This window comes from Cricetulus griseus (genome assembly GCF_003668045.3).
Source record: "Cricetulus griseus strain 17A/GY chromosome 1 unlocalized genomic scaffold, alternate assembly CriGri-PICRH-1.0 chr1_0, whole genome shotgun sequence".
Taxonomy (NCBI): domain Eukaryota; kingdom Metazoa; phylum Chordata; class Mammalia; order Rodentia; family Cricetidae; genus Cricetulus; species Cricetulus griseus.
Genome location: NW_023276806.1, coordinates 58,558,466 through 58,579,423, shown reverse-complemented (window position 1 = coordinate 58,579,423; position 20,958 = coordinate 58,558,466). Strand labels below are relative to the sequence as shown.

The window sequence follows — 20,958 nt, the reverse complement described above, 5'->3', positions numbered from 1 at the left end:
CGGAGCCGTTTCCGGCCACCTCAGCGGGAAGTGGAGACGCCAGCGGCTAGCTGTTGGGGATCTGAGCGGGAGGTGTAACTGGCCACCGCGAGAGAAGAGAGGACAGTGACCGAGGCGTCCGAGTCTCCATAACCTGGGAAGATGGTGCTGCTGACAATGATTGCCCGCGTGGCCGACGGGCTTCCGCTGGCCGCTTCGATGCAGGAGGACGAACAGGTAAGCTGCAGCCGGAGCCCCGAGCCCTGCAGTCTCTGCAAGCTCTCCCTGCTCCCAGCCATGGATTCCTTCCTTGGACAAACGAGACCCTGGCGACCTCGCAGGCACTCCCTCCTCCTCCTCCCCCGTAGCTCTTTTACCGTTTGCTGATGGAGAGACTACCTGCGAGAAGAAACCTTCGTCGAAGGAGTTAGAGTTTAGTGTTACCTACTTCTCTTTAGCTATCCTCCGGAGAAAGGGTATCTTTGGCTAATTGTGATCACCCACCCAGTTGGAGATGAGATTTTAGGGACTTCCTTAAAATTCAGGACTTTCGCTTTCTGCTGCTCTTAAGACTGTTGACTGATACATCTCGGGGAAGATCAACCCCTCATTTCTTCACTTCGTTTTCCTGTAGCACCTGATCCTTGACCTAGCCTGATGACATCTTTTGAAAGAGGATGAGGTAATCTTGCCACTTATAAAGTTGTCAAAGTTCAGTACAGTGCCTACTTTCACAGTTATGCCTGATTTTCACCTGCTCTAATAAAGTATATTGTTCAAATGAGCCCAAGAATGTGATCTGAACAAAGGAGATGGGGGGAGGGCATTTTTGGAGAAGACACGTTCTTTGAGAAATATCCCCCCCAAGGGGTAGCAGTGGGGTAAAGAGGGACAAAATCTGGCCAGTTACATTGAATTCTAATGGAGGAGGGGGACCACAGTGGATGTGAAATGCTATTTATTATTAGTGGGCCCCTAGTGTCTGCTTTGATAATTTAATGAAAAGTCCCTTGATTGATTCTGAATTTTTAAGCTTAGTATTTATTTGTTATTGCTCTGCCAAAACGGGTTGCTTTGTCTCATTGGCAAGAAATTATCCTCAGAAGTGTTTTTGTCGTTTTGATCCCAGCATTTCTTCAGTAATTTTGATTCTAAATAATACTCTTTCTAAGTTTTTAATGTCTGTAAAGGGCATCAGTCTTGGACTCATTTTTTACCATTATAGTGGTATACAGAACATTACAGAGTGCCTGGTAGAGGCAGCACTGTCCCGAGCCTGCCAAGTGCAGTATTTCCTCAGTCATCATACCATCCGTGTTAGAGTTCCTGCTCTTATCACCCTTCGTACAGAGGGAAGCAGTGAGGCTTACAGGGAATAGGCCACTTGCTTAAAGTCACACAGCTAACAAGTTGGGGGATGGGTCTGTTTTTCCCTGGCACTGTTCACATTTGGGGCTGGGTGATTCTCTGTTCTGAGAGACTGTCCTGTGCCTTGTAGGAAGCCTCCTAATATCCTTGGCCTCTACTTCCCGATGGCAGTAGCACAATCTCTGTCCTTTTGTTCTAACAACTTGAACAACTTTGTCCTTTGGGGACAAAATCAGTCCTGGCTGAGAATTGCTGACTATGGTAATTGCTGTTTTTTTCATCAGTATCAGTTTGGCTCTAGACCAGAACCTTTGTTCCTAACCACTATTCTGTATTGCCTTGTGTGAGACTTTTCAACCATGCATTCCCTTCTTATTAACATAGAAGTAACTTTTTTTTTTAATTGGGACATATTCTGCATAGCTGGAGCTTATCTTGAATTGATCCCTCTGCTTTAGCCTTTTGAGTGCTAGAATTACAAGAACATACCATCACACCCAACTCAGAAATAACTTTTAAGACGTAGATTATCTTGATCAAATAGTTTTATGTTAAGTCCTCTAAGTGTCCAAGCCGAAGTAACTCGTGTAGCTTTAATTATTTGTACTGATACTCACTAGGTTATTTTTAGGTATTTACTAGGTGCCAGTCCCTATGTATGCTGTTAAGATGACTGGCTATTCAGATAATGCGGTGGAGAGTAGCACATATACTATAGACAGGGCAGTTTATACAATGTTGAGTATGTGCTTAACTAGAAAGTTAGGCTTAGGGCAGGTAGAGGTGAACTTTTCTTCACCCAGACTCACTGATAATCCTATTCCTTTTCTCTTCTTTTCCCTCCCTCCCTCCCCCCTCCCTCCCTCCCTCCCTCCCTCCCTCCCTTCCTCCCTCCCTCCCCCCTCCCTCTCTCCCTCCTTCCCTCCCTTCCTTTCTCTCTCTTTCTCTTTAAGGACATGTTTTTCTTTTTAGGATGTTTGCATTTTCTTTTATATAGCTTTCTGTTCTACCTCAAAATTACTGTATTTGCTTTAATTTTTCACTAATTCTGGAAGGGCAGTTCAGCTTTGGGAAAGGTGTTAGAACTAACCAGGTAGATGATAGAGCTCCAGTAAAACAAGTAACCTGCTGTAAAACTTCCCTTATTTAGTGGCAGTTACTATGGTTGCCTACAGAGGAAAATGGCTGGTTCTTGGTTGAACTGGCTGGCCTTTGACCAGCTAAGTTTATCAAGGATCTCTAAATGATAAGGCCTTAGCTAAACGTTCTTACAGAATGCAGTGATCTTTGGCAGTGCTAAGGTATGTGGGAAGTGGGAGATAATGAAAAGGATGAGGTCATCATCCATGATCTCCATGATGGGGTGGCACTTGGCTGTTACAGAGCAGTTTAGGGATCACCCATGCTTTATAAGTATACCTGATATATTCATTTATAAAATAAAACCAAATCTGAAATACTGTTAGAAAGCTAAAGGATGATACTTGGTTGTCTACCAGATCTAGGTGAGATGGGAAAAGTACTGAGGTTCTGAGGCAAATCACTGTCTTGTACCTTTTGTAATACAGAGTCAATCCTAAGTGTACTAGATGACGACCAGTGGATGACCTCAGGTTTGCCTCCTGGCAAAGCGAGCTGTTTTCATTCTCTTCATTATTGGGTTAATAACGTATCTTACAGGGCAGACAGAGGTTTGATTTCTTCTACATGAAATAGAAAGCACAATCAGGGCATCTAGGTATTTTTAGCTGAGCTAACTGACTGTGAGACCTTTGTGACTTTGAAATTGAAAACAAGCTACATCTGTCTGTAAAGCAGTGGTTTTGTTGTTTTTGTGGGGTCTCGATCAAATACCACATAGTTCCTTGAGCTTTTCCTGTGAGTTTTATGGTTGACAAGACATTGTCTAGAAGGTGGATCTGTCATAATGCTTGAAACAGGGTTTGTATGGTCAGATTATCTAGGACAAATCCTAGACCTTCTCTTTCTAGCCCCGTAGAGTCCTTGCCCAAACTTGGTTTCTAGAGTATAATATTGGAATAGTAATTCAAATCACCTCCTAGAGTAATTATGATGATTTAATTAGTTAAATTATGTATAATGTTCAGAATAGTCTCTGACGAAAAGTGAGTGTTAACTTTATTTCTGAAGCATTTTTCCAAATTCTAGCCTGTCTTTAAATTTACAAACCAGAATTACACATAGCATTCTTTGTACAAAGATGGCGATGAATAATTTTTATACTATAGAATTAATCCATGCTTATTGAGAAAGTTTAGTGACTTATATAACCAAAAGATCCAAGGTGCTAATGATGTTTATTTCCTGTAGTCTATACTCAAATATTCTCATATTTCCCCTCCCTCTCCTCCTTCCCCTTCCTTTGTGTGTATGTAAAATTAAATAAAGAGTTATACTGTAAGATTGACTTCATTTTTCCACTTAATAGTTGTACCTGCTGGATATTGTCTCATCATTAAATATTTTAATGGTTGCCTAGTAGTCTATTGTGTGAATATGTCAGAAAAAATATTATTTAGCCAAAATGATTTTGTTCTTAGGAATAATAATGCTAACTGACCAGCATTAGTGTTGGTTGTCATACTGTAATCTCTATGTAGATTTGCCCACGGTGCATGACATTGCTTTGTTTTTTGCAAATTGTAGTGATCACTAGGTAATGCCAATGTGAAGCCAAAGTTGAAATCATAGACGTACTCTTCATTGTCACTTTAGTGACAGTCCCAACATTAGTTGGATCCCTTACAAGTGCTGTTGTGGGTTCAGATCTCTTCATGCCACATAATGTCATGTTGAAGCAAACAGATTGGCAAATACCATTCACATATGAAAATAGGATGTTATGCACTAGTTCTTACTGACTGAAAACATGACAATATTTACTAACATGTTCTGCTTGACGAGTCATGGGTGGATGCATGCATGCATGCATCCTGCTAAATATGCTTATTATAAGGTACTGTTTAATGTTTAAATTGATATACTATCTATATACATACATATATTGATACAGAAGCATTTCTTAAACAAATAGCATTGTATCAGATCATTACCATAACAGCAATACTAAAGAAGATGAATCCACAGTTAGTTCATTGAGTGAACTCTGCCTGACTCTCCTGGCTTATCTTATGCTTATTCATTACCTCAGCCATATTGAAATTCTAGATCCCCACCTTTCTGTACTTGTACCTTTCCAGACCTGCCATGTTATAACTGCCTGCTTGTTTCTGCTATTTGCTAAGTGGTGTGCTGCCAGACTGTGGGAACTAATATAACCACTTTTATTTCAGCATTATGAGATACCTGCCAAAAGAAGGCTAGTCTATTTTTCAATACAAAACAAATTATCTCCCTCCCCCCCCAAAAAAATTGGGAAAATTAGGGCTTTGTGTGTATAAACTGGATGGCTTATAAACAACAAAAGATACTTCTCTAGGTCTGAGAAGGCCAAGAAGACAAGGCTCCAGATGTGGTGTCTGCTTCTAGTTTATAGATAGACCTCTGTGTGGGTCTTCATGTGCTACAGAGGCCAAATTAGCTTTCTGGGGTTTCTTACAGGGGCGTCACCCTCAACCATTAGCGCTCTGTCATCATAACTGAACATCTCCCAAAGGCTCCACTTTCTTACCATCAGCTTGGTGGTGAAATTTTCAGAACTGGACAGTAGAGACCTTCAGACCATAGCTAGCAGAAAGTCCTCCTCCCCAGGAAGAGGGTGAATTAACAGTGTATATTTGCTTCTCACTCTTCATGGACTACTTTTCTCCTTTGACTCTAGTAGATTAGTAAGGTATGAGTTTATCCTTTCAAAATGATGTGACTACCGTGTACCCGCTCCCTTTCTTTTAAAGAAGTTGTTCAGAGAAATACTAACTATACCATTTGAGTTGCTACCTAAACTGGAGAATCAAATAGATTCACGTAATAAAGGAGAGCTGGCCTTTTTGCCTAGTTGCAGTGGTAGTGTTGATGGGGTTTTCAGTCTGGGGCAGCAGATGGTTTTACTTAAATGCTCTTCCACTTTTGTGAGATTTTGTTGACTCCAGCATAAAAAATGAGATTCACAGTCTTTGGTTCTGAGAACTTTCTCCAGGGTGTGTCACAGGATGTACAGTTTCATGCCAGTAACTGTGGGGGGAATGGGTAAGGAGGAGGGTGGTGAGCTAATAGTGAAATGAACACTGAATGCCTTACTTGTGGTTGATACACACACTTTTGTTTCTTAGCAATTAAATGCTGGGGTCTTGGGAAAACTAGGAGTTAGGTTTTCTTATTTGTTCTAAAAGTAAAGCGTTTTCTTTATTGAAATGAATCTTATTAATGGCTAAATAAAGGACCTTATTTCCATAATATTCTTATGATGGCATGATGCTTCTAACTGATACAACTTTTCGTGTTTGTGCTAAATTCTCCAATGAAGTTTTCTTCTTTCAGTCAGGCCGAGACCTTCAGCAGTATCAGAGTCAGGCTAAACAACTCTTTCGAAAACTGAATGAACAGTCCCCTACCAGATGTACCTTGGAAGCAGGAGCCATGACTTTTCAGTGAGTATAGCTCTGACTTCCTTGTGATCATTTAAGTATAAGGTGATGTGACACCTTATAAGAATATAACAGTAGGGGCTGGAAAGATGGCACAGTGATTAAGAGCACTTACCGTTCTTCTAGAGGACCTGAGTTCAGTTCCCAGCACCCATATCATGTGGCTCACAGCCACCTGTAATTCTAGCTCCTGGGCATCTGATGCCCTCTTGTACCTTTCAAGGTTACCTCAACTCACACACATACTTCCTCCCATATACTCTATTTTTAAATGTGCATTTAAAAATAAATGCATATACGCATAGTTTTTTAAATATTTAATATGATGCTTTTTGCAAGCGTGTGTATGTGTGTGCACCAGTATGCATGCTCCAGTGCCAGAGGACAATCTTGGGTGACAGTCCTCAGGTTCTATCCACCTCTCTCTTGTTTTCTTTTCTCCACAATCTCTCTCATTGTCCTGGAACTCTCAAGTAAGCTAAGCTAGCTGGCCAGTGAGCCCCAGGGATCTGCATATCTCCTTCTCCAGAGCTGGAATTATAAATGAGTGTCACCACACCTGGCACTAAAAAATACACAAAACATGTGTTCTAGGGATCAAACTTGGGGCTTTCAAGCTTGCAAGGCATGTAGTTTACTGACTAAGCCATCTCCCTAGCCCAGAATAGTAACAGTTTCTTAAACGTAAAGATAGCTTTAAAAATGTGGTCTCTTTATGGAAGCACTTTTTCTGGCTCTCTTTCTAGAAAACTGCAATCTTGATTTTTTTTTTTTAAGTTAACATGCTTACAGTAATTTAACTTGTTAATCTGTGTCCAGCAGATTCTATACTATACCTATCGTGCAATAATAGGTAACTTCTTGCTTAGGAACATCTTGGAGCCAGACACACATAGGTAGGACTCCTGCTCAAAGGTTCACTAACAGTGGTACCTACCAATTCGCAAAACATCTCCACGCCCTGGCTTTCTCTTCAAAGGATTTCTCTACAAGGACTTTAAGGAGATGAGTACATATTTAGCATCTTCCTTGGTACATAGAGAATAGATAACAAATGTTTTAAAAGTATAAGAGAATTTAAAAGTGTCAAAGTTAGCCGGGTGGTGGTGGCGCACGCCTTTAATCCCAGCACTCGGGAGGAAGAGGCATGTGGATCTCTGTGAGTTTGAGACCATCCTAGTCTACAAGAGCGAGTTCCAGGAAGTAAGTGATGGGTTTCTGTTTGGTTTTTATTACTGGGGATGGACCCCAGTGCCCTCCTGCATGCTATGCAAGTACCCTACCACTGAGTAATATCCCCAGCTGCTCCATGGGTAAGGACATGCACAAAACTAAGAGATGGATGGGAGGAACTGTGTTACTTTCTCAGTGCTGCACCAGAGAACCTGTCAGAAGCAAATTAAGGGAGGAAGGGCTTATTTCTGTCTCCTCGAGAGTGCAGTCCATGACAGCGGGAAAGTCACAGTGGGGAGGGCTTGAGGTAGCTGCTCCTTATGTGTCTGTAGTCGGGAGGCAGAGAGGGATGCTGCTGTTCATCTTGCTCCGCTCCGTCCTTCTTCAGTCCTGATGTCAGCCCCTAGAACACTGATGTTTGCACTTATCTTCCATCTTGGTTAACTCAGTGTAGAAACTCCCTCAAAGATGTGCCCAGGGATTCTCCTAGGCACATCCTGCCAAGTTGACAGTATTAACCATCACAGGAACTTTATTGGATTTTTAATTATCTACAGATAACTGGTGTTAAATAATACATGCCAGGTTGAGTCTATAAAAAACAGAAAGGGTTGAAAGGGAAAGATGTTATAGAAGATCACAGCAAATAAAAAAAGGGTTGACTAATGACAGCAGTTCAGGTGGAAAGGTCTATTAGGACAAGGAGGAACTGCTTGGTTTAACTGAAAACCAAACAACTAATAAACAAGCAATGCAAACAGATGTACTTTAGCCTTTCAAAATCAAGTATGCTTTAAAAGAAAATGGTAGCCACACATTTTGTAAAGCAATTACATAGTATTTAGGGCATTTTAAAAGATACTTTCATTTAGACACCAAAAAAACTATAGCCATTTGGCCATGAGGTAGCATGCACCTGCAGTTTGGGCTAGTCTGGAGGCTTAGGCTATGTGAGCCCCTGAGTTGAGACCAGTCTAAGCAACTTAGCCAAAATAATGCATATGTATCCATTTAATTACACGATACAGTTATCTTCCCAAGTCCACAGGTTCTGTCTGTGTGGAAGCCATGTCCATAGCAAAGGACTATGCATTGAAAATATTTTTAAAAACTTATATCTGTTCTAAACAGATGTGGGTTTTGTGGCATTTTTTTTTTCTTCTTCTTATCATTATTCCCTAAACAGCTATTGACAAGGCATTTATACTCTAATGGGTATTTAAGATGATTTGATGCATACAAAAAGATACACATGGATTTTGTGCAAATATTGTTTCACCTTATATAAGGAACTCAGGCATTTTCCAATTTTAGTAAGTCTGGGTACCCTGGATGTAATCCCCTGCAGAATGGTAGGATGACCCTGTAGCTCCACGTGGAAGAGAGAATGAACAACCTAAGACAGATCTTTTGGACCTGCAAAGAAATTTTCCTCTGATTCCCATAGGACTTTAACAATCTTGGGTTTTTTCTGCTGAAGAGCTTATAAAGATTTCCTTTTTGCCAGAGCCGTGCTGTCTTCATGAATGCTCACACTTCCTAATGAGCCAGTGCTCTTCCTAACAGAGTCACATTCAAACCAGTACAGTGCTGTAGAGCAGAGCTCATTGTGGTTGTACAAATTAAGATACACAGGACTAGGATAAATAGGTTAATTTTATTCGGGGAGAAGTCACTTACAGGAGAAACCGATGACCCCCAAGTTCCAGCTCCGAGGATCAACACTCAGCTGCTCTCCGTGACCGCACTGAACCCATAGAGGGCAAGCCTGTCCTGTACCCCAGACCAAATCCCACATGCTCTCACTCTGATAAGCACCTGTGACCACGCCCAAAGGTCAGTGCCACAGGTGTGTCTGGTAGATCTCTCACTACAGCTTGTTAAACTTTCCCATTCACTCTTCTGTCCATGACATTTTTACATGACTCTGAGAACATAGGTACAGAAAGGAGGTACACAAATTAAATGTTTACTGGTCATAAATTATTCAAGATTTATTTTAAGTCATTCTTTGGTGTACAAGTAATTTGATACTTATTGAAAATATAAGCAAATTTACATGCTCATGAGATGAATGAATGTGTTTTATTTTTACATAAAGGATTGAATCTTGACTGAATGTTAGATTCTCAGGGTATAGAGCATCATCAGTGTTTTTCAGTTTATCTTCATTTTAATTTTATAATCTTCAGTGCTGAGGACACTGCTTTGCATAAGTATGTAGTGCAAAATGGCAGATGTATGGTTAAGGCCATTTCAGAAACTGGTGGAAATTCTGTCCAGATTTCAAGCCAAAATTCATTTAATGATTTTGTTTTTCTAATGCAACTCAAGTCAGCAACTCAAACAGCAGATTTTAAAATCAAACATGGCTAATAGTAAAATATATATTATTTTAGTAGTTACATAGTGAGGAATAATGATAGGAAAAGTGTTTGTTTTCTATTATCAAATCATCATCTTTTCTATAAGAGCAGAAAATTAGAGATGTACCATGTAGGAACACTTAATTCATGACATAGAGCAGTCTCAGGTCTGAGCTCAGGTGTTCCGGGCATTTGTTGGCATGTGTCTTGACATCCTGTGCAGGGCAAACTGCACGAGTGTTGACAACCAAGGCTGCAGTAAGTGCACACCATTCATTGTTGTAAAACCCTGATAGAAATATCATACATGTTCCGTTTTCCATTTTGGTTTTGCTCATTCAGAAACATTGTGGTGTTGGCAGATTTTCCACAGTTCCACATTCTGCTACACTGTGCCATTTAGGGTCACAATTCACCAGTTAAGGAGCCTGGCTTTAGAACAAGAAATGTAAATGAAGGTCTTGGAAGAAAGCAGTAAATTCCTACTTGGGTGTTTGAAGAAAGGGACTGGAAGGAAAGGGGATATTAAAATTTCACAGAAAAAAGAAATTATAGAGGCTTGAACATATGAGAAGGAACAGGATTTTTCCAGGTGTGTAAAAGCACCACAGTGAGAAAGAATAGTTTAGACGGTGTGTGGTGTCTAGTTTGTTAGAGACACCGTGCCATTTGACTATGATAAAGTGTGACTTACGGTTTCATCTGAAAGGCCATCAACACTACCAGAGTATGACTTTATTTTACTGGTATTGTGTGTTCCTGAGGCTTTGAAGTAGGGCAGTAAGTCCTGTTTACTTCTCTGGGAATGAAACCAGTATTATAAATGACTGCAGGTTAAAGTCGAGGAAGTCAGTGTTGTTAAACATCACTCTGTGCCTGAGAGAGTAAGTCTGTAGATGTTCCTTTGAAGGATTCTAGGGTGCCTCAGGAGTCGGGAACAGAAGGCAGGGATGCAAATTTATGTCAGACTTTGTGCTTTTAAACCACCTAAACCAAAGAACCTCTGACTTTGTCCACTGCTCATGTAAGCCCTATTAGCATATGTTCTGTTGGAATAAAGAGTACTGTGACTAAAAGGTTTGAAAAGCTCTTGGTAGCTTAACTTTTCCTCCAAGAATATTTCATAATCATAAAGCCCCTTCCCAGAATGCCAGAGAGCTCACTGTCACAAAAAGGAGTCAGTTCCATTGTTGAATGATTCTCCAATTGATTAGAGTTCTTCTGTACCTGGCTTTTTCTTTTGGGCCTTCAACCAGCTCCCAAATCATGACTGGGAGACTTGTTAGTTTTGAATGCTTGGCCTAGCTTAGGCTCATTTCTGGCTAGCTCTTTTAACTTAACCTATTTCTCTTTACCTTCCATCTTGGGGCTTTTTACCTTTTTTTTTTTTTTTTCTATATGTCCTATTCTGTGTCTGCTGGCTGGCCTAAGTGTTTCCTCCTCCTTCTCTCATTCTCTTCCTACTTATTCTCTCTGCCCTACCCCCTCTCCTGCCTAGCTATTGGCCATTCTGCGTTTTTATTAGACCAATCAGGTGTCTTAGGCAGGCAAGGTGAAACAGCAACACATCTTTTCATAATTAAACACATGCAGTGTAAACAAATGTAAAACATCTTTACATGGTTAACATAGTCAGCAGAAATACTTGTAATATGTCTTTGCCTAGTTAAAATAATATTCCACAACATTCTTCTAGGCAGAAATAGGCAGGCAGCTTGACTGTTTTTGAGGTGGCTTTTTTCTGTGCCAGTAAACATTATCTCATTTAACTTCCAACTTTTTTTCTCCATACAATTTTAGTTCTATTTTATGTTATAACTGGAAGGACTTTCATATGTGTGCATTAATATTTTTGTCATACAGGATCAAAGGATAGAGTCATCATGCTTTCAAAATAATCTCTTAGGTATTCATATAAATCGAAAAATTGTGTAATGAGTAATCAGTTACAATGTGTCTACTCTCTTCTGGGTATTTTTCTATTTACTTTTATGTGTGTGTGTGTGTGTGTGTGTGTGTGTGTGTGTGTGTGTGTACATGTGCGCATTCGCGCATGTGTGTGTATCCTATGCATGCCTGGTGCTCACAGAGGTCAGAAGAAGCATTCAAATCCTCTGGAACTGCAGTTACGGATGGTTGTGAGCTACCCTGTGGCTGCTGGTATTGAACTCATCCTCTTCAAGAGCAAGTGTTCTTAAGTGCTGAGCCACCCTTGCCAGCTCTGTTCTTTTGGATATATATGTTTAGTAGTGGGAAGGTAGTTGGTTTTTTGGTTCTAACAGTTTGTGATCTGAAGTGAAACCTTTTTACTGATGTTTTCAAAAGTTGATACAGTCTTAAAAGTTAGCCTCAACATGAAGTATGAGTCCTTCATAAGTAACTGTGTCTTGCTTTTCCCTCCAGCTACATTATTGAGCAGGGGGTGTGTTACTTAGTCTTGTGTGAAGCTGCCTTCCCTAAGAAGTTGGCCTTTGCCTACCTGGAAGACCTGCACTCGGAATTTGATGAACAGCATGGGAAGAAGGTGCCTACTGTGTCTAGGCCCTATTCCTTCATTGAGTTTGGTAAGACTAGACCGCATTTCTCTATTAAGAGAGTAAATATGGTGGAGAAACTTTGTGATACATTGGTTATATAATATGAACATGTTTCCTCCTGGAAGAGTTTGATTCTGTCCCTTCTCCAAATTTACCTTTTATCTTTTTGAAGGAAGGCTTCCTTCTTGTCAGTAAATTTCTCTAGTCTTTTGTCCTTTTTCCCATGTGCCTTTTTGTAGTCTGGTTTGTGCACCAAATTGTACATGACAGTATACTTGACTGCCTTGTCATAACTGAGTTCTTTTCTCCAATCTATAGACTCACACAATAAGACTAATTTTATGGAAATCAGAATTTGGAAATCAGGAAAAACGATTGCCCCCCCCCCCGGTAGAATAAGAACCTCTAATTCTCCAATTAGAAAATATATGGTATTTAAAAACCCTGTTTGCTACAATCAGAAGTGGCAAGTGTGAGTGTCTGTATTCGCACAAGAATTATGGGAAGGCTCAGCACCAGTCAGACCTGTAAAAGATTGTGCTGTCAGTGGATCAAGGGAAATGGCCTGTGCACAGTAAGCATCAGGAGCTAGAACAGATAGAATCAGAATGCACTGCTGAAATATTGGTCAAAAGAGAAATACTTACACTTTAGAATTTCTAAAGTTTTCAAGTTTGTTAGACAGGTGTATCATCTTGCTTTTAGTAATACAGAATAAAAATGACCTAATGCTAATTTATATAACACATAATTTTAAATGATATTTTTCTGGCTAATAAGTTTAGTAAATCCAAGGGAATAATAAGACAAGTGTAACAAGGTCACAAAGGAAATAGATGGCTTCCCAAATAAGTTTCAGGTGAATAAAGATAGGAACGGACTGTAAGGTAAGACCAGGTATAGTGACTTGGGACCATGAGCAGTAGTTTTCCCATCCTCAGGCTGAGGATGCCAAGGGAAGGAGCAGCTTCTGAACTGAAAAGGAGAACGTTTAGGGGGACGACCAACTTGAAGGAACAGAAGCTTTTAGTGGAGGAATACGGCTAGTCCAGTGAGTCCTCAGGAAAGTGGGAGTGGCTACCTGACAGCACTGCCTGCTCCCTCCCGTTGGAGTTCCTTCATAGCCGGAACCTGATGTATGACAATGTACACAGGTCACATCCCAAAGTGCAGGAGAATGGAGCAGGAATTGAAAGCCAAGTCAGGTATCAGCACACACAGCGGTACTTCGTTTTGGCAAGAGTTGAACATATTTCTAATAGGTCATCCCACAGTTTTGAGAAATACAGAACAGGTTACAGATGGATGCGACTGCACTTCTGTATTGGTGATTTTGGAAGCTTTGTGTCACGTTTGATTTGAAGTGGAAGCACAGGGTGAATGTGGAAAGTGAACTGCTGATGTCACTCTTTTGCGCTTGTCGGCTGTGATGAGAAAGTGTTCCAGCGTTATTTCAGGGGATGTTTTACTGGAATGGTTCACTTGAATGGGTCTTAATATCTCCATAGATTCTGGAAGTAAATGCCTCAAACTCAGAGGTGTCCCAGAGGTGTAAAATCTTAACATTTTACAAAGAGGTCAAAGCCAACAGCAGACAGATGGCAGATGTAAGAATAAACTCAAGATAGTGGACAGTGGCCAATCTTGGAATAAACTCAAGTTCTAGTTACCTCTTTCAGTGGATTGATGCACAGGAAAATCATTAATGGTTACTTATCATCATTCTAGATACCTTCATTCAGAAAACCAAGAAACTCTACATTGATAGTCGTGCTCGGAGAAATCTAGGCTCCATCAACACTGAATTGCAAGATGTGCAGAGGATCATGGTGGCCAATATTGAAGAAGTCTTACAGCGGGGGGAAGCACTCTCAGGTATCTGAAAGCAAAGTTGGAGAACAGCTTGTCGTAGTCTAGCTGGGGCTCTTGGGAATTGATTACACAGCAAAGCTTCCACTGTGGTGGGGATTTTACCTTGCATGATTAGTTCTATGCACTAAATCAGTGTAAAGGACTCACAGAAGCAGTTATTGTTTCTAAGAATTTACAAAACGAAGTAAATTGAATACAGAAACATTTGTTCAAGTTAAGGAAATATTTGTACAGGTTTGTAGCCAAGAATGTGTTAGGTTCTTGATGTCTCCTTGGGACACATTACTGCTGCCGGGTCAGGGGTATGAAATGCCATTTTCATCAAGACATTCCTCTTCTAAGACTATGAAAAAGATGTAGTCTGCTCTCTGCTTCCTTCCTTCAGTCAGTCACTAAGTGTCTCTTGTGCTCTATATATAGAAAATGAGGAGAATGCAAAAATATGTGTCATTCTCCCAAGTTCACAGGTGCTATGTCTCAGCCAAGTCCGTTTCCTTGGTGATCTTTTTTTTTTTTTTTTACCCCTAGTGCTTGAAGACACCTGCCCTAGTCCTTGTAGCTCAAGGTCTCCAACCTTGAACTCTTAAAATACTTCCTTACACAATCTGTAGCATATACTAGTATGCTATGTATATTTAATTGTATTTACTTACTTTTATGTGTGCGTATGAGTATGGAAGAAAGGTCAGCTTTGAGTGTTGTTCCTCAGGTACCATTAACCTCGGTTTTCTGAGACAGTCTGTCCCTGGCCTGTTTTCCCATTTATAATTGGTTTTCCAATTATGTAAGATGGGCTGACCCAGGGATCCACCTTTCTGATGCCATTGCTAAAATTACACACATGTGCCACCTTTACTGACTTTGTTGTGTCAGTTCTGGGAGCTCAAACCCAGGTCCTCATGCTTGCATGGCAAACACTTCACTGTCTGAGCTATCTCCTAAGACATTTTTTAACGTGTGTGTGTTTTATTATGTATGTGTATATGATTATGTACACATACTTGCTATGGATATATATGGAAGTCAGAGGGTAACCTCAGGTAGTGATCCTTGTCTCCTGCCTTCTACGTTATTTAGACTCTCTTGGGGGTGTTCTCTGTTGCGTTAGCTGTCCTGGACTTGCTCTGGAGACCAGGCTGGCTTCAGACTCACAGAGATCCGCCTCCTGAATGCTGGGATTAAAGGCATATGCCACCACCACCTGGCCCTGGTCCTTTTTCGTTTGTTTCAATTCAGGCAGTATTTTACTATGTAGCTTGACTGGCCTGGAACTCGCTATGTAGATCAACCTGGCCTTGAACTCACAGAAATTCACCTGCCTTTACCTCCCAAGTTCTGGGATTAAAAGTGTGTGCCATAGCCTTGAAGTAGCGGCTCATGCCTTTAATCCTGGCACTCAGGAGGCAGAGGGATCTCTGTGAGAGTTCCAGGACAGTTAAGGCTGTTAACACAGAGAAACCCTGTGTGTGTCCCACCACACCACGAGAGCGTGACTCTTGTCTTTGCATATGCCAAACTAGCTAGCCTGTGAATTTCTGGGAATTCTCATATCCTCTCCTGTCCTCTTGCTTCAGAGTTACAGCATCTGACTTTAAGTGGATTCTGGGGATCTGAACTCAGGTTCTCTGCATGTGTGGCAAATGCTTTATCCATTGAGCCTTCTCCCTAGCTTATACCAGATACTTTTATGTGATATATTTGTTATTGATGTCTCTTAAATGTATACTTTATATAAATCTATACTTACCATAAATACTTAAATATATTTACTTTGTTTTGTGTTTTTAAGATGGTCTTTTTAAAAAATTTTGGATTCACTTACTTTATTTTCTTGTTGCATGTATGTGTGTACACCACATGTGTGCAAATGTGCACTCTCACAGAGATCAGGAGAGGGCATCACATCCCCTGGAACTGGAGTTATAAATAGTTGTAAGCCACTGTGTGGGTGCTGGGAACTGAACCTATCTCCTCTGCAAGAGCAGCAGGTCCTCTTAACAACTAAGCCATCTTTCCAGCCCCTAGAGACAAAGGCTTACTGTGTAGCCCTGACTCATCTGGAAACATTTGCTTCTGCTTCCTAAATGCTGGCATTACAGCTGTGTCCCACATTTAACATCAATTAGTCAGTATGTAAAATTAAGTAGAAAATTTTCAGTGATAGTGATTGAATTATCTAGAACAATTTTAAATTATAGATGGCTAGATAGATGAGATTCAAATATATGTGTTTAATGTTATTTGAATATTGGATGTATGCATGTAAACTTCACTTGTGTGTGCTTGTGTGTTTTTGTATTCATGTGCATGTAGTGTTTATACATGTCTGTGTGGGTGTGTGCATACAGTTGTATGTCTGTGCATAAAAGTAAATAGAAAAAAATACCCAGAAGAGAATAGGAACATTGTAACTGTTTATTCATTACACAGTTTTTCAATTAATATATATTAATACCTAAGAGGTTATTTTTGAAAGCTACAGGTATAATGACTCTTTTGATCCTATATAACAAAAATATTAGTGTACACATATGAAAGTCCAGTCAAAACATAAAATAGAGCTAAAAATTTATGGAGGAAAAAAGTTGGAAATTAAATGAGATAATGTTTACTGGCACAGAAAAAGCCACCTCAAAAACAGCCAAGCTGCCTATTTCTGCTAGAAGCATGTAGTGGTACGTTCTCTGCTGCTCTCTACCTTATTTGTTAGGTCAGGATCTCTCACTGAGCCTGGAGCTCTGTGATTCAGCTGGCCAGTGAGCTCTTGGGATCTGCCTGTTTCTGCTCCCTAGTGCTGGGCATTCAGACATATGCCACACCTGGCTTCTGTGTAGGAGATGGGGATCTGAACTCAGCTCCTCATGTCTGAGGGGGAGTTTCTTGCAAACCAAGCCACCCCACCCCACCCCCAGTCCTAAGCTCTTTGAAGACAGATTGTTCTATGCATTTCATATACTTTTGTATTTCTCATCATTATGGTTGCAGACAGATTCCATAATAAATATCTTTTTAATTTAACTTTGCTGCATATTAGCAGGGGCTTGCCTTTGTTGTGTACTGAAGAATTTAGCTTTATGTTAATAGTCCTAAGTTACCACAGCATACAGCTTCATATTCCTTAAACATCAAAAAAAAATTTTGGGGGGCGGTGGTTCAAGATTGGGTTTCTCTGTGGCTTTGGAGGCTGTCCTGGAACTAGCTCTTGTAGACCAGGCTGGTCTTGAACTCACAGAGATCCGCTTGCCTCTGCCTCCCTAGTGCTGGGATTAAAGGTGTGCGCCGCCGCCGCCACCACCCAGCCTTAAACATCAAATTTTGAGGGTGTACATTTTTATTGTACTAGAGTTTCTACCTGAGGTAAAGTAGAATTTACCCCAAATTTATGTATTTCCATTTATCCACAAGGTAAGGTTCTCTTGAATAGCTCTTGTTTGCTGCCAAACTGACAGATACGCTGATTGACAAGGATGTACACTTCTGACTTTAAGTATATTTGCCTGCTTGGGTAGATAAGAAACTACCTCAGAGAATATATATATATATATATATATATATATATAGAGAGAGAGAGAGAGAGAGAGAGAGAGAGAGGGAACTGAATATCTTTTGAGTCTCATTTGTTGTAGAAAATATAGACAGGAAATAGTTTCTGAAAGAAATCGTTTAAGTAGAAGGAAAACTTACCTGACTAGAGCATTTTTCAGGACAGTGAGGAGATAGCATCTTTAAACTGTGTTTTCCTCGTCTTCTCTGTTTTTAACATTGATCTTCTCTACTCCGCTTTTCCTTCTAGCTGCTTGTTTTATAGCTCATCTGCTTCGCATGGAAGGCAGAAGAGTAAATCTTGTGCATTTCAACAAATCCAAATTACCTTTTTTTACTGCCTAATAAGCGCTGGACTATGTTCCTTTACTCAAAGGTGTCACCCCTACAAAACTGCAAATTCCACAAAGGCAAGAATCACGGGTGTTTTGATTCTCATGGTCCTCTAGCATATCACATGGTCCTGCTGTGATGTAAATATTACCACATGACTCTAATCAGAATCTTGTGTTTATACACCATGTGTTTCAAAATGCTCTTATACAAAGGGATTCTCTTAAATTCTACTTATTTCAGCCTGGGAGTGGAGTGTGTGCCCTACTACTCTGGCAGGAAGATCACAGGTTCAAGACCAGCCTGAGCCGCATAAAAGCACCCTGCCTTAAGCAGACAAATGGTTGCTTATTCCATTTGACCTTGTCGTTGTTGCTTTCCTATTCTCAACAAGTGTTAAGTCATTCAGTAATTGTTTTTAGAAAAGTTGTAGTTTAATAAATGGCTTTGATAGAGATTTAAACAAGCATCTTAAGAGAGATAGAGATTCCTGAGATCCCTTGGGAAATATAGGAAGTGTGCACTAAAGATGTGGGTGCAGTCTTCTCAAGAGGAAGGGTCTTGGCAGATGTTTATTGAGCACTGACTGTGTGCCCTGTTCTGTGTACTCAGGATATGCAGTAAACACATTATTTACAAATCCCTGTCCAGCTGGACATCATTATGTAAAAATCAACCAGACTCAGAAAGACAAAACACTGAATGTCTGCCTTCATATGTGTCAGTCAAACTAGGGAAAGGCCTACACGAGAGCAGTAGAGAAATCTTAAGAGATGGGGAGAAGGGAAAGAAGTTAATGGAATCCCTGGGCTGACAAAACAGAAAGGGGCACTCACTGGGGAGGGCCGGGGAGAGGAAGTTGAATTATAAAATGTATAATGATACATATATCTAAAAGGGTAATAATGGCATCCAATAATTTTGTATGCTAAACATAAAAGTTAAAATGGGAGAAAAAGATACCTGACCAGTTGAGATTGCTTCTGGTAGACTGGCCAGAGCGACAGTTTGAGCATTATCACAGTTATTTCTCTCCCTAATGTTTTCTTTTATGGCTGGGTTTTTTGTTATTCTTAGGGCCTGTTGCTAATGTAGTAACTGTTGTGCTTATATTAAGTAATACCATATTTCTCAATCAAAACCAGTCTGCTAAGTAACTAAATATTCCCAAAGCATCGTCTGTTTTCTGTCTGTCTGTCTGTCTGTCTGTCTGTCTGTCTGTCTGGAGATGTTTTCACTAAGCAGCAGGGGCTGACCTTAAACTATTGGTCCTGTGTCTCCAGTCTCCGTACTTCTGGGTTATATGGTGTTCGCCATCACCCTCACTTAGATAGCATTGCCAAGGAAGAACAAACCAAGATTATGAAACAGGTTTTCAAAACTTTTCCAAAAACAGTTGGATTGAAATTCATTTATGTCAATCAGAATATTTGCTTTCATTGTTAGCATATGTATGAAGACAGCAGCATTACAGATGTTGGGGGCAGTCTTTGTTGAAAATGCTAAAGGCTTAACTTACTAGATATTTATGGGGTTTGTTTGGTTGTTTAGAACCTGTCTCTGTATTTTAATTACAATTTAACTTCTCTGTGTGTGTTGAAATACTATGTCTGATAGCTTTGATTTTCTAATAATTTTTACTCTGTGAAGAATTGTAGAATTAGCAATCACCATGGAAGTATAGCTTAATTCTCAATGTCTGATTAATTGAATTTTTTTTTGTTATCCTAGTCTTATCCTATATGTGATTTAGACCACTTATCACATAAAGATGACAATATTAAGGACAGAGAGATGGCTCATAGGTTAAGAGTGATTGCTGCTCTTGCAGAGGCCCCAAGTGTGGTTCCTAATACCCACACGTGGTGGGTCACAATTGTCTGTAACGCCAGCTCCAGAGGATCCAAGGCACATGCACACACACACATAGACATGATAAAAATAAATTACCAGGTAATGCTGAGCATTCGACTCTTCGTGTCTATGTGTTCCAGGCCCTCAGCACCACACAAAAAATAAAAACAAAAAGATGTAGAAAAATATCAGCTAATACTTATCAGGTGTTTATCATATGCTGAAACTCTCACTCTAAAGCAGTCTTATGTACCTACTCGAATTTGATAATGCAGTTATTACTTTATTGTTAAACATTGTTTAAACTCCATGGTCTGTTTACTCTGTCAGTCATTTTGGTTATTTTTATGCCTTAATGTTTTGGTAAAATACTTCAGGGGTCTAATTAATGTTTTCCTTTTTTCTCTTTTCAGCATTGGACTCAAAGGCTAACAATTTGTCCAGTCTGTCTAAGAAATACCGCCAGGATGCGAAGTACCTGAACATGCGTTCCACTTACGCCAAACTTGCAGCAGTAGCTGTATTTTTCATCATGTTGATAGTGTATGTGCGGTTTTGGTGGCTGTGAGATGTAGTGAGCCTAGTCACTGGTAAGGGAGAATCTAGAACCCGGCAGGTGTATGTTTTCAGGAAACTGAGCTCACAGGGCTGTGTATTAGAACCCAAGTGGAACTTCTGCCTCTAAAGACCTTGCAAGAAAAGACCTGTCCTGAAAAGGAAAGATGGCGCCTCGTTTAAGGATGCTTAACCCATGTGGAAGTCTCTTTGGGGGCAGAGACTTTCTCTGGGTACTAAGCCATATGTATTAGGGAACAGTAGATTGTTTGTTTTGTTCTTTCCCTCCCAGTATATTTGAAAGACAGCAGAACTGGGGCATTCTGTCTCTCTGATGGAGCCATCAGTGAAATTTAAGGTAGCCAACCTGTGCTAGCAACATCCTGAAATTCCCTTCAAAGAAGGCGGCCTTTTGGAGAATCTTAACTTTAATCAACATTCCTTTGGTTGGTGACATTTGTGATTGACTTTCAAGTAAGACTCGAAGTATGTGAAGGTTAATTGCTTTGATGCACAGATCCTGTGTGTTGGCCACTGTAGGAAGTTAGCCTTTGTTATTTTCCTTTTTATATTTTGCTTATTGCACAGTTGCTTTGGGGTTAAATCAGTTACATTAATATGCTTTGAAATTATATAGTGTTGCTTGACTAAAAGGCTAAAGTTTTTCTGTCATTTACTCTTTTGTTTGTTTGTTTGTTTTCTATTTTATTTTTTGTTTTGTTGAGACAGGGTTTCTCTAACCTCAGCTGTCCTGGAACTCATGTAGATCAGGCTGGCTTTGAATTCACAGAGATCATCTGCCTCTTCATTTAC

The 20,958-nt window shown here is 40.1% G+C and overlaps 1 protein-coding gene across 1 annotated transcript; it reads left to right on the top strand.

Moving 5' to 3' along the window:
* The first annotated feature begins 66 nt into the window (after positions 1–66).
* Sec22b (SEC22 homolog B, vesicle trafficking protein) lies at positions 67–20,275 on the top strand. Its single transcript, NM_001246746.1, is given in 5 exon segments — positions 67–216; positions 5,806–5,915; positions 11,855–12,015; positions 13,717–13,863; positions 20,004–20,275. Coding segments are annotated over 5 exon segments (648 nt in total). The 5' UTR covers positions 67–141; the 3' UTR covers positions 20,159–20,275.
* Positions 20,276–20,958: the final 683 nt, after the last annotated feature.